The 13,648-nt window shown below is 48.2% G+C and overlaps 1 protein-coding gene across 12 annotated transcripts in view; it reads left to right on the top strand.

Moving 5' to 3' along the window:
• Positions 1-13,648, top strand: part of Mtcl1 (microtubule crosslinking factor 1) — a 166,276-nt gene that overhangs the window by 90,219 nt on the left and 62,409 nt on the right. For all 12 annotated transcript variants that reach the window (XR_010054610.1, XM_039084806.2, XM_039084800.2 and 9 more), the window contains 3 exons: positions 1,101-1,298; positions 9,330-9,497; positions 13,007-13,261. Coding sequence is in view for 11 of the 12 variants with exons in the window: in XM_039084806.2 (XP_038940734.1) it covers positions 1,101-1,298; positions 9,330-9,497; positions 13,007-13,261 (621 nt within the window). In the remaining variant the exon portion in view is untranslated. The remainder of the gene's footprint in view (positions 1-1,100; positions 1,299-9,329; positions 9,498-13,006; positions 13,262-13,648) is intronic.

The raw sequence follows: 13,648 nt of genomic DNA, 5'->3' as shown, positions 1-13,648 counted from the left end.
TTGGTTGGTAAATATGTGTCCGGTATGCGCGGATGTCTGTGCACCATCCGTGTGCCTGCAGCACCCGGAAGTGGTTGTGGGATCTCCTGAACTGGAGTTGTAGACGGTTGTGAGCTGCCATGTGGGTGCAGGGAACTGAAACCAGGTCTCTCTGTGCAAGGGCAGCAAGTGCTCTTAGCCTCTGAGCCCTCCCTGTCTCTTGCCCCTTGGTTTTTTGCTTTTGAAATAGGATTTTTGTATGTAGCCTAGGCTGACTTTGAACCTGAGATTCTTATTCCTTGGCCTCCCCGTTGTTGAGATTACAGGTGTGGGCCACCTTACTTGGCACTGACCACCTCCTTACTGCCCAAGTGCTTGCCCTGTGGCTTTGCGTGCCCTGTCCCCCAGTTTTACATTGTGGACGGCCTGAGCAGCCGCACAAGCTACTAACTCAGCAGCTCCTGCGTTGTGACAACTTGGAGCCCTTTGAGCTGCGGAAGCCTTTTTGTCTGCCCTTGAGTAAATATCGCATGCCATTTGAGTTACCCTGTGAATGCCAATTCGCTCTCCTCAGATTGAGGAACGTCCTTAAAAATTAATTCAAGTTGGGGATTTAGCTCAGTGGTAGAGCGCTTGCCTAGCAACCGCAAGGCCCTGGGTTCGGTCCCCAGCTCCGAAAAAAAAAATTAATTCAACCAGGTTCCCGGGATACATGACGTGGAAGAACATGGTTAAGCAAAACTTAGCCTTGGCTGTGAGGTTTCTGGTTGATGGACACACTGGAATTCCTCCTCTGTCATTCATAATGCTACTGCTGTGGACGATCGTACTTTACAAAACATAAAAATTTTCATGAACCTTTTCTAACAAATTGAGCCCCTGTCCTGAACTGCTTAAATGAATGGGCCTCTTAGGGGAAAAAGACTGAGAAGAAATTAGTCACTTTCAAGGTGAGCAGTTACCCCATCAGGTCACGCAGAGTTCTAGTGTGAGGCTTGTGTGAGACCAGGCGTTTAAGGCTAGTGCTGGCTACTCACAATGAGACTCTGTCACATTTGAAGTCAGTCTGTAGAACAAAAGAATACAGGTGAGGTTAAGGTCATCATGCCTGCTGCTTTCAGAGCGAACATCCAGAGAATGTGCCTGGGCTTGCTGAGCTTGGAGTCCAGGGGGGCCACCGGACAGATGGAACAGACCAAGAGGGTACTGACCGAGGCTGTGGCCTTCCCATGGGAGAGCCTGCCCCACACTCCCCGGTACAGATGAGCGAACACGGATCACGGCTGCCGACTGCAGATGGGGGACCACTCAGTAAACAGGTGGGTGCCTAGCTCTAAGGCCAGCGTTCTGGACAGCCCAGAGGGAGACTTATTAATCTTATTAAGATGAATTAATAAGTCATCTTATTCCAAATGCTGACGTTCCTGGGTGCACAAAAGTCCTTGGCTAACTCTGACCACCAGTTGGTATTGGGGAGGGAGTTGACGAGGCTGGGAAGTCCCCAGATGTGATGACATGACTTTCACTCCAGTGTTGGCTTTTCTATTCATCTGGTTAGCCCACAGCTTAGGACCCTTGTAAGATCAGGTATGTCGAGTTCCTGCCTCCTTGGATCCAGAAAATTGGTCTAGGGATGAAGAAATTCAGTAGGCAGATTTGTAAGAAGGGAGAATACTTGTTTTTCTCGTAGAGAGGTAACAACTTTGCAGGGCTTTTTGTTTGTTGTTTAACTGAATAGTCTGTGCCAAGAGCACTGCATTGGTAACATAGTTTGTGAGGAAAAATAAAGAAGTATTTGCTTAAATTCCCATAATGTACAAAGTATTTCATGGCACATGAAGCATACAACGTGTGCTTTGGATATGTGACAAATTACAGCATGTGAGAAGAGGAGTGGAAATTAAACATTACTAGATGTTTAGTGGCATGACCACAACAGAAACTCTGAAAGCCAACTCCCCCCAAAACCACATAAACTATCTTTCTTTCTTCCTTTCTTTCTTTCTTCCTTCCTTTCTTCCTTCCTTCCTTCCTTCCTTTCTTTCTTTCTTTCTTTCTTCCTTTCTTTCCTTCTTTCTTTCTTTCTTTCTTTCTTTCTTTCTTTCTTTCTTTCTTTCTTTCTTTTGCATGTCTATAACAATTATTTGGAGGCTTGAGATCCTGAGAGATCTCTGAGTACTTTCTGACCCTCCCTGGCTTCTCAGAGGGTTCCAGAAGGAAGCCTGGAGTCCCCACCCTGGCTGCTTGCATGCTGGGGTAAGGGTGCAGGTTTTGGCACTGGGCTTTGCCCAGCCCCCCAGCCACAGGCATTGTGGATTACCCCTGCAGTGTGCTGTAGCTGCCGTTCCTTTCTCACCTGTCCTCTCTGTCCAGAGTTTCATGGTCAAGTGGAAGTTAGCTGTCACCAGAACTTTGGTGCAGACGCCAATGAGAAAACAGTGACATTTGGAGTGCAGGCTAAGGGGATATTTGGGGTTCCTCTCAGCACTTTCTCTTCATACACAAATCGGAACAGTGTCTGTACCCCACCCACCCTCGTTCTCCCTGGAGCAGTGTGACTCAGGATGGAGATAATAACTTTCAAAGGAGTCTCTCCTCACACTCACTCATCAGGAAGTGCGTCAGTATGCCAGAATCCCCCGGGGAGATTTGAGGTCATGGCACAAGTTTTCCAGCAGTGATCTAGTTAGAAACTAGAATGGTGCACGCTATGAAAAAAGCTTTAAGCTGTAGGTATTTTATTGATTTGAAAAGAGATGCTGTCCGTGGTCCGAAGCGTCTGCGATTGGGCTTCAATCAATACTTAGAGAGAAACCTGTCAATACGAAGACCACGTGGTGGGCCTTTCCCAGGAGAGCACCCAAAGGCTTTGGAGAAAGGAAGAGCTGCAACACATCTGCTTTTCTAAACAGTCATGGAAAATGTTACCCTTGGGGTGAAAAATAATGTAAAGTCACTCAGCTAGAACCACCCATCAGAGTGCCTGAATGTTTACCTCCCCCTGGCCTTCCGTGGCAGATGTGTGAGTTTCCACCACATAAGGCTGGAGGATGGGCTGCTGGGGAAGTGCGCATGTCAGAATCAGGTCTGGGCTGCTGGGGGAGTGCGCATGTCAGAATCAGGTCTGCGCCTCTCCCAGCCCACCAGCCTGCAGTCCTGAAAGGGAATGTGTGCACAGTGCCGAGCTGTGAGGACTTGAGACTGATGAGCTCCACTGTGAGCGACAGCTGCTCCACTGAGAGCGAACATTCTCTGTCAGAGGATTTGCCGCTCTGGGAGTGGCGTGGTCATCAGCCTGGCAGTCAGGATGCAAGAGACAACTGCTTGTGTTTTTAATACGCTTCTGTGCAGACCCTCGGCCCCTTCGGAGCCCCGAGAACCTCTGGGGCTGTGATGAGTAGCATGGGAAACGTGGCCAAACGGCTTTCCCAAGGATCGATAAGCAACCAGCAACGTTTCCCAGATCTGCGTTTTGCTGCAGTTCCCACAGTGAAGCCCTGTTGATGGCAACATTTATTATGTCCAGAGGAGTTAAACATCGCAGGTGTCCACTCACATTGAGTACGAGAAGCAAAATTCAACAGGTTGGCAGGCATCTGGTTGTGCCAACGCCCCCTGCTTTCCTGTCTTCAGTTACACAACTCCAGGGCAGTGACCTCGTTCTCAAACTCAGTGTTCACTTTCATATTCTTTGCCGCTGAGGCTGGGGCAGGGGACAACTGGCTGTTTATGGTTCACGTTCATCTCAGTACTGTCGGCTGCCCCGTGGCCATTTGAGGCCAGCATCACTGAGGCTGTGTGGCCATTTGAAGCCAGCATCACTGAGGCCATTTATGCACGTTGTACTGTTTAGTAATTACTGAAATGGAGGTCTGATACACCGGTGATTCGTGTTGCCAGCACTGCGACTCTATCGCCTCACGGCAAAACAAAGGGCGTGGCTTGCATGGCTAGAGAGAAAACTGCTCGTTGTTCCCAGCATTAGAATAATAAGTTAAAAGAAAGTTACTCTGACATCCAGAGATAGGACAAAATTCATGATGTGCACTCGGTGAGCCTAACGTAAGATTCACAAGGACAGCGTTAGAAACTCGATTTCACGTCAATCTCTGAGACACCATTCACGGTATTGCTAGAGTCCTTCGTCCCCAGGACAGCTGCAGTGTTAAAATCGTAAGAGGTTGTCCCCAAAGCTGGCCTTCCCTCAGCTAATAGATTCTGACTTCTCTGCTGCTTCTCTGTCTGCCTGTCTTTCTCCAAGATAAAGAAAAGTCTGGAAAGATTGATTGATGAGATTAGCATGTCAGAACAATAAACCACCACTCTAACGCCCCTTCCCCCACCAGCTGTGGTGATACTTACCTATGATTGCAGCACTCAGGAGCCTGAGGCAGGCAGATTTCAAGTTAGAGGTCAACTCAGGCTACATAGCAAAACCTTGCCTCCGAAAACAACAAACTTAAGTGACCCGAGGATGTCAGTGTAGCTCAGTAGTAGGGCACTCGTTTCAAGTGCACAAGGCCCTGGGTTCAGTCCCTGCTCCCTCCAGGAAGAGTTAATTCTTTAAGAAGTTACCCTCTTGATTCTTGATAGTACGTACATTTTGGGTTTTACACTGTGACCTGGTTTATTTATTTCCTGTAGCTTCCCTAGGAGCCAGACCAGAGCAAACTAGACCAGAGCACACGATCACACACAAGTTGGTCCTTGTTATGTCTTTGTTGCCGCACACAGAGGTATAAATCTGCCCCTGTGCTTAAGGTGCTTAGTAAAAGGCTCCTCCCCTCCTCCAGCCTCCCTCCCAGAATGCAGCTCACTCAGTAGTCTATAGCATACCTTCCACAAGGAAGGCAGACCCTAGAGCTTGCTGAACAGTGGTTCAAATGATCAGCTGCTTTTCATCAGGCTTGTCCTGATTTCTCAGGTTATACATACCAAGTTATTACCTATTATTAAATTATCATCATCATCATCATCATCAAATTATTTAATAATTCCCCAGCCACCTGGTTTTATTCCTGGGGGGACTCTTAGACTGTAGACAGAGCGCCCTCTTGGCCATTGGCCCCTGGCACCTTCCCAGCCAGAAGGCGAATGGTGACCGGGAGTATCATTCCTTCGAGCTCCCACCGTAGATTCTACTCTCAAGGTCAGTCTTCAGTGGCCCATTCTCTTTTATCTGCAGAAAGATAATGGTTGCAGAGAAGAATGCTGAATTTAATCTCCGTGTAACAATGAAGGCCGGAGTTTCCAATGGCTCGTGCAGGAAAATGTTGCTGATACGTGGATCTATCGTTTTTTTAAGGACTTGTTTGGGTTTCCTGCCAATAGATGTGGACTGCCTGGAATTGATTCGTTTGCTTTTATTGAACGCCACATAAGCTCCCCTCTCATCTTTGTCAAATAGAAACTGGCCATGCATGGGTCAGGCAACCAGATCAGCTCTCCCAACACTGCAGATCTCCCCTGCCTATGTGAGTAGCTGAAGTAAACAGGAGGCAGAGGCCATCAGCGCTGTGTCGTGCCTGGCTTTTTGTGGCTCACTCCACTGTGGCAGGTCAGAGTGTCCTATTCACCTTTAGATTAAGACTGTTTCCAAAGGTGATGGCTTAAAGAGGCAGGCTAGGCCGTGCTGAAGATGGCTTCCCTCTTCACAGGGCTACTGTTTTCTGTGGTGCACGGGTCTCAGAAATCTCAGATACTGAAAAAAAATAGCACCACAAGTAACTTGTTAAACCACCTCATCTACGCTCCTGCTTCACTTGCTGTGAATACTACAGGCTTGCAAGGCACCCTGGGTGACTGAAGGACAACCTTGAACCCGTTGAAAAGAATGACCCATGAGCACAGACTTACGTTTTGGATTTTATAGCGCCCCACCCAAAAGAGATGAGCTGTGAACTGGAATGTTCCCAAACAAAGGAGCAGGAAACAGTAAGGCTGCTGGTGTATTCCAGCCACTCTGAAAAACTTGGGAAGTCGCGTGTGGTTTTGTTTATTTTGTCTTGTTTAGGTTAAAACTGTGCTGGAATGTACAAACTAAAAAACTGCATAGTTGGACTCTGGTACAAAAAGTTCATAAATCTCTTGTGTCCAGATAACTTCCCAGATAGAAATCTTCATGGAGCGCAGTCTTCCCTCTGTAGCCCTGGCTGGCCTTGAACCCACAGAGAACCTCCCTTGGTTAATACATTTACCTTCCTTTGGATAGCCTCTCTCTTTGCCCTGAAACCTGTCCCAGCAAGAGGCATCAGAAGAGAGATGGCAAAGGTGATGACAGTTCCTCAGAGACAGGATGGCTTCCCCAACACAGTGGAAAGAGCTGGGCTCAGTGTACTGTGAAGTTTTAAATGTTTCTGGCTTAGAGGTTATAGTCCGGAGGGGGACTTACAGTGCCTGTTTGCGCCGAACTTTACTTCTTCCTCTCTCTATAAAACGCACCAAGATTGAAAGAATATGAGGGCCTACAGATGAGTATAAGCTAGTGCGCATCCTGGCAGACATGAGGTGGTAAGCAGGGTCTACAGAGTTGGCTTCCCAGGGAAGAGCACTACCCGCTCTCCCGGAGGATCCAGGTTCGAGTCCCAGGGCCCACGTGGTGGCTCACAACCGTCTGCTGACTACGAATAGAGTGCATAGGATATATGCAGGCTAAAAAAGACACATATAAAATAAATAGAATTAAAAATAAATTGTTAAGTAGTAGTGACTGTTACTATTGGATTCATGCGTGTGCATAAAAACCATGTGGAAGAACCATGCCCATCGTGGCATGGGAGTCTCTAGAGATGTGACGTGTTGTGGTGAGTTCATGGCAGAAGCTGCCTGGCTCACTGCTGTCCCAAGGCGGGGCTCCTCAGGGTGGTTGTGATAGCAAGCGGCAGTCACATTGATTCTCTGGGCCTGCTTGCTTCTGTTTTGGAGCAGTTTTGGAGCTCATAGGGTCGGAGGGTATTATCCTGATGACTCGGAACCAGATGCGCCTACAAACCTTAAGGCTTAATTTCATCGGACACGGTGTTTGCTAATGCCAAGACCTGCCAGCTTTGCTTACAGTGACAGTAAAATTTCAATCTGCAGAGAGCCTGTAATGCTCAGATTCTAAGGTTGTTAGTAACCACGTGACGCAGGGGATGATCCTTCACAGGCTGAGCCTCTATCCGACTTGGGATGGATGGAAACTGTGGATTACGTGTAAGAATGCTTTCCCATATAAACAGGATGAATGACGACCCCCGGAGACCAGATCGAAACTCTTGCGGTTATTTCACACTTACGTTTTATTTGATTCGAAAGGTAGTGATTTTTTAAAGATCTAAAGGTGAAAAATAAATCTTACGAACTAGATAATTTTTCAGAAGATCCCACATGAAAATGAGTATTTCTCTTTTGTTGCTGGGAGGGTTTGCCTGCCAACTGTATCTGCACCAGTGCATGTAGGGTCCACAGAGACCAGTAGGGGGCGTTGGATTCCTAGAACTGGAGCTCAGGGTTGAGGGCCACCATGTAGGCAGTGTGACTCCAACCCTGGGGCACTGGAAGAGCAGCCAGGGCTCTTAACCACTGAGCCATCTCTCCAGCTCCCCTGTAGGCGCTTTAGATGTGGAGTTTATGTGTTTGTGGGTATCCATCTCCGTGAGGATTTGTAGCTGGAGGGGCTGTTAAAATCTTTAGGAAGTTTTCTATCTGCCCAATTTTTCAAATGTTAGCTGAATTTTACTTTTCATGCCTTTTGTCACAAGTAAACCGTGGTGGTGATGGTCAGAAATTTAAAAATGATACTAAATGCTAATAGACCTAGTCACTGTCGAGATCCAACTCCATTTGATCTAGTAACTTTCCCATAAATTTCGGGGACAACCACTCCCTTCCAGGTCATTAATAGGCTGTGAGTGATTAAACTTGTTAAACATACACACAGCGTGTCTAAAGTTCTTCCCCGATGTGACATGATGTGACATTCGTGACATTCTTTCCTGCCTGTGGTTAGTGGATTCGGGAGTGTCCATCCCTGTGACCGACAACAACATTGTCGTTCATGAAGTGCACACCGGGAACCACACAGCTGGAGTTGTTTATAAACACCTTCAGTGAGTTTGCTTCTGTGTGTTCGTCTGCATTCGTGGCTATCCTGCGCCACGTGCGGCCCGAGATAGATGTATAAATCCCTGCCTGAGAAGTGGTCTTGTCTGTAGACTCCGAGCTGGAGCCTGCGTTGCCGGCTGAGTGGAGCAGCTAGTGAGTTTCCTGGGCACTAGAGCGTCGGTGTGAACCAGCGGGGCTCTGCTGTCCTGAGGCAGAACTTAAATGCTCGAGGCGTGACTTAGCTCCTAGTTCCCTGTGCTTTCCTGAGTAAACCAAACCAGGAACACCATGACGTTATCGGATCAAGAACTCAGGAACTCAGTGCTTTATGTCTAACTGGGCCCATGGCTGCCTATATTATCAAAACGCCGTAATTACTCGGAGCGTTTAATTCAGACAGACCTCCCTCCGTATTTCCTTCCTTCCCTTTTCTCGCCTTTTCAGTTCCCAAGAGACAATCTCACCGTGTAGCTCAGGCTGGCCCTAGACTTGGAATCCTCCTGTTTAGCCTCTCTCTCCAGGGCTGGGATTACAGGGGCTGTGTGCCAGGCGTTGTGACGCAATGCCATTGGCAACACACACTAAAGCAGAAATCAGAGTTTTGAAGTGTGCCTTCAAAGGCTGGGCAGGGTCTGGAGAGCTTGGTAGCTTTTATGTGAAGAACAAACGGTGAGGTAATAGTTCGCTCTCGGGATTAGCAAACCCTGTGAGATGTGCTTTTCACTGCTGGCTCCAATTAGGAACTCTCGGAAGCTCCCCTCCCACCCCGCCTTGCTTCTCATCTTTAGAGCCTCTTCGAAACCCAGAGTGACCCCGCCCCCCACCCCCATGTCTCTAAGAGCCACTTAGGACCTCAGAGATTACTTCCAGTTCAGCAGCTGGCACTGGAGTGATGTCATAGCATAGCCAGCCAGCCTAACTCAGTGTCCTGGATGTCTGAAGTCCCAAAAAGTCCTGACAGCCTGGCATTCGGAGGTTCCCTGTGGCTTTTGGCACTTTATTGATTCTAACACTCAGAGTTCAGAGTGCCTCTGCTGCAAGTGCCCATAGCACCAAGCCATGGTTTGGCCTCTGGACACGCCTGCCTGGGGACCTTGGCCTCAGGGTGGGACCATCTTGCCACTATTCATGATTGGAGGCCCCACCCACTTGTGCCTTCTGCAGGGAACCTGGCACAAGCTGCAGCCCCCACTGACCGAGCCCCTCTGCTTCCCATCTCCTAGACACTCAGAGAAGTATAGCATAACCGAGCTCTGTTCCCACAGGTGGTGGAAAACCAGCAGCTCTTCAGGGCCCTCAAGGCCCTGCTGGAGGACTTCCGTTCGGAGCTTCGTGAAGACGAGCATGCGCGTCTGCGTCTGCAGCAGCAGTACGCTAGCGACAAGGCTGCGTGGGATGTGGAGTGGGCTGTGCTCAAGTGCCGCCTGGAACAGGTACCTGGCCCCCGCGCCACCCCCCTTTTGAACACCCCATGTGTCTGTCCCCTCTACGGTATCCAGGATGGGTGGGGAAGAGGCGCAGGTAGGTTCTCCACAGCAACCCCGCTGCAAGGGCACGGAAAGCAGAATAGGAGACTGCCTGTGACGTGCCTCACCACTCAGGTACCGCTGCTCACAGTAGTCTCCTCCCTAGGGGCGGAGTACCCTTCAACAGTACCATTTTGTTTTATTTGTCCCGTGGGCGCTAAATGAGGCCATGGAGTAGCTTCATTGAAGGGCTGGCAGCCTGAACCTGTGGACATATGGAGATGACTATTCTGGACCACAAAAAGCCAGGGCCGACTCTCTGTCCTTTTTGAGACGGGGTCTCATTGTGTAGTTCTAGCTGTACTGGAACTTGCCGTGTAGACCGAGCTGACCTCACAGAGATTCACTAGCCTCTTTGGCCTGCCAAGTGCTAAGATGTGAGAAGTGTATGTGGTTTTGTGATCTTCACACTGTGGTTTTGTGACCTCTGAAAAAGGCGACATAGGGCTGCCCTTGAGAAATTCCAGAATATCGGTAAGAGCTTCCGCTCATGGCTGGGAAACCTCGTCAAGTCCAATCTCCTTTTTATGCTGAAGAAACTGAGCTCGCCTCAAATCTCAGTCAGAGCTAGGTTGGGAAGAGCCCATGTGAAGCACCTCCAGAGAGGACTTACAGCCCAGCCCACGGAGTGTGTCTCAGGCCATAGGACCCCTCTGCTGAGCTCAGCTTCCCTATGTGTCTCCCATACAGTCTGCAGTTCCGGGGTGCTTCTGGGTCATAAGGTGGGAACAGGGTCTGTGTGATGTTGTTCATTCATTGTCTGACCTTTGTTGTGAGGCAATTAAAACTTTATACGAATCAGCTCAGCCATGAAAGAAGAAAGTTCCCTAAAAATGGAGATACCTTGTAAATAGCCTCAATCATGATAAAAGATGAAAAGGGCTTATTACCCAAGAAACCAGTTCTCCTGGGACAGCTCCCCTCCCCCAGTTCACACGCTTGGCCACGTGACCTGTGGGTACCCTTGAAGATCATCTATCTGCACTACCATCCGACCTCCCGCCAAGTTTGCCTTCATTACCACTGACCCCAGGTACCCTCCAGTTCACCTGCACTAGCACCTATCCTGTGAACTTCTGCTGCCATCTGCCATCAGACTCCTCAAGCTCGCCCAGTCTGTCCTCTGACTTCAGGTCTGGGGCTTAGAGTCTGTATGGAGTCAGGAGCAAAGCCTTTCAGTCCAAACCTTTGAAGTGACGGACCCACGAGTCACCGGGGATAAATAGGCAAGGATGCTCTTCCACCCTTTAGAAGTGTCCCAGGCGCAGGGGATCGTTGTAGACAAGAAGGAAAATGTAATTGTTCTGCAAGCCACTTTTAGACATTGCTTCTTGGCTTCAGAAGAGTCCGAGATCCACTAGTGTGTCGGCTGCAAATAAAGCCTTGGAAGAAGAGGGCCTTCCTGTCAGGAAACAAGCTAGACCCTCAAGTTTAGAAGCCAGGTGGTACCACAGACTGTTCATCTTCTGCCCTAACTGTTTAGGAAGTGTCTTCAACACACAACCCAAGTTCAGTGAATGGCAGACAATGCTAATTTACTTGTTCTGTGCCCAGTTTGACCTTTTTTGCACTTAAACACAAAACAAAAACCTAGATAGTTTTCAGTGGAGCCCAAGTCTCTCTTCTTTTACTTGTTTGTTGGTTGGTTGTTTTTTTTTTCCCTCCCAAACTACGCCTTCCTCTAAATACTGAGGATCCAGCAACAAATGAGACAGTCCTTGTTCAGCTGGCTTGGTGTGCATACTTGTAGGAAGGCTGAGGCAGGGAGATCCCAAGTCTAAGTAAGGTCAGCCTTGGTAACAAACTGGAAGCAATTTCAGTATAAAGGTAATTGCCTAGCATGCATGAGGCCCATGGCTGCATCTCTAGGGATCTTTGACCAGCAAGTACTTCATCCCCCTCCTCATCCTCTCTGTACCACTTTTTACATCTGTATGTGCTGTATATACAAATGTATCACATCTGTATGTGCTGCATATATAAGTATATCATATTTGTATGTACTGTATATACAAATGTATCACATCTGTATGTGCTGTATATACAAATGTAGCACATCTGTATGTGCTGTGTATACAAATGTAGCACATCTGTATGTGATGTATATACAAATGTATCACATCTGTTTTTGCTTCAGAGGAATGGTGTGGTGTTTAAAACCATTTAAAATGGAAGAAATGAGTTTTATATTTATAGCTGCCATTTTCATTGTGCATTTTCTGATAAAGTATTGGCCCATGTTTCTTCTGTTTGAAGACCCTCCCTTGTCTGTCTGGAAGGGCAGGTCTACTGGCAAGCATTGTTTTTGTTCTTATTGCGTGTTTTCTAGTCTCTCTGTGTTAGAAAGGGTTTCTCCTTCAGTTTTGACATTTAGAATTTTATTGTTGTATTTGGGTTTTTAACCTTTCTGACAAAACACAACTAAAAGCAACTTGGTGAGGAGAAAATTTCATTTCAACCTATACATCCACATTGCCATCCATCACTGAAGGGAGTCAGGGCAGGAACCCAAGGCAGGAACCTGGAGACAACTGAAGCAGAAGCCATGGAGGGGTGCTGCTTACTGGCTTGCTCCTTGAAGCTTGTTCGGTCTGCTTTTTTTAAAGTACCCAGGACCACCAGCCCTGGGGCAGCATCACCCACCATGGGCTGGGCCCTTCCCATCAATCAAGGTAATACCACACAGACTTGCCTACAGGCCAGTCGTCATATGGAGGAGTTTTCTTAAGACTTCCTCTTCCTAGAACTGTTTAGGCTTGTGTCTGTTGACAGGAACCAACAAGCACATCAATCGGATTGAAATTTTGCCTCAGCCATTAGAGGTGCCCACTGTCATCTGACTTGAATTTTCTGATGTTTCTTGTGTGATTCTTGAGCACTATGTGCAGTGATCAATAGTTCTAGGGACCGAGAGTACTTAGAAAAATGGGGTGTTTCCTGGTATCCAGAGGGAGGAAGGCCTAGTGCCATCACCTTTATGTGACGTCTTCTCTGGTTTCTGCCAGTTTGACTATCTAAGATGTAGAATGCATTTTGTTTTACTTGTCTATTTCACCCTCAGGTATTTGAGGGTGAACATTCATTAAACATTCACTAAAGACTATTGGGTTCCATTATTTTGACCCAGATAAGGGCCAAGAATATTAGACCAGGCATGGTACCATCTTCAAAGAGCTGTAGAGGGAGAAGGCCGAGTGGCTTAGACTGGAAGGTGGGATAAGGAGTCCGTAAGAACTGCGCTCAACAGCTAGAGATTTCACAGTCAATATTCTTATTTCTGGCCTTATAAATCCATGGGATCAGTCCAGCTTCCCTTACGTGTATATCCCGGGATCGTGTGTAGATATACCGAGTTCTTTCTCCCTCCAATGCTGGACTTCTAGAAAGGGTGTTCTTATGTCTTTTTTTCTTGGCAGCTGGAAGAGAAGACTGAGAAAAGCTTGGGAGAGCTGGACTCCTCTGCTGAGGGCAAAGGGGCCTTGAAGAAGGAGAGAGAGGTACACCAGAAACTGCTGGCTGACAGCCACGGCCTAGTCATGGACCTGCGCTGGCAGATCCATCACCGAGAGAAGAACTGGAACCGGGAGAAGGTGGAGCTGCTGGAGCGTCTGGACAACGAGCGGCAGGAGTGGGGGAGGCAGAAGGAGGAGCTCCTATGGCGGGTGGAGCAGGTAGGCATGTTGCAGCTCCAGAGCGCAGCAGAGCAGAGTGCGCCGCAGCCCCAGATTGCATCGCAGCCTTAGAGTGCTGCAGCCCAGAGTGCAATGCAGCTCCAGAACTTAGTGCAGCACACAGATAGTTCTCAATCCAGGAACATAGAGAAAGGAGACTGTTGTTGTCATCTGCATTCTATTGAGAGCATCCAGAGGAAGAGTGAGAAATGCTAGGCTTCTCACAATGGCGATCTGGTCCTGGACTTCGTGTGTTACTTTTGTGTAGCTGTGCCAGAAGACCCGTGAGAACAATGTAAAAGGTTGTGGCTCGCGTTGGTTCAGTCAACGGTTGCTTGGTGCAGTGTCTGGACGGTATGTGGTGGCTGAAACACATGACAGAGGAAG

Source organism: Rattus norvegicus, chromosome 9 (assembly GCF_036323735.1).
Source record: "Rattus norvegicus strain BN/NHsdMcwi chromosome 9, GRCr8, whole genome shotgun sequence".
Taxonomy (NCBI): Eukaryota; Metazoa; Chordata; class Mammalia; order Rodentia; family Muridae; genus Rattus; species Rattus norvegicus.
Note: the sequence above shows the minus strand (reverse complement) of the source record. Positions and strands in the feature narration are given on the sequence as shown.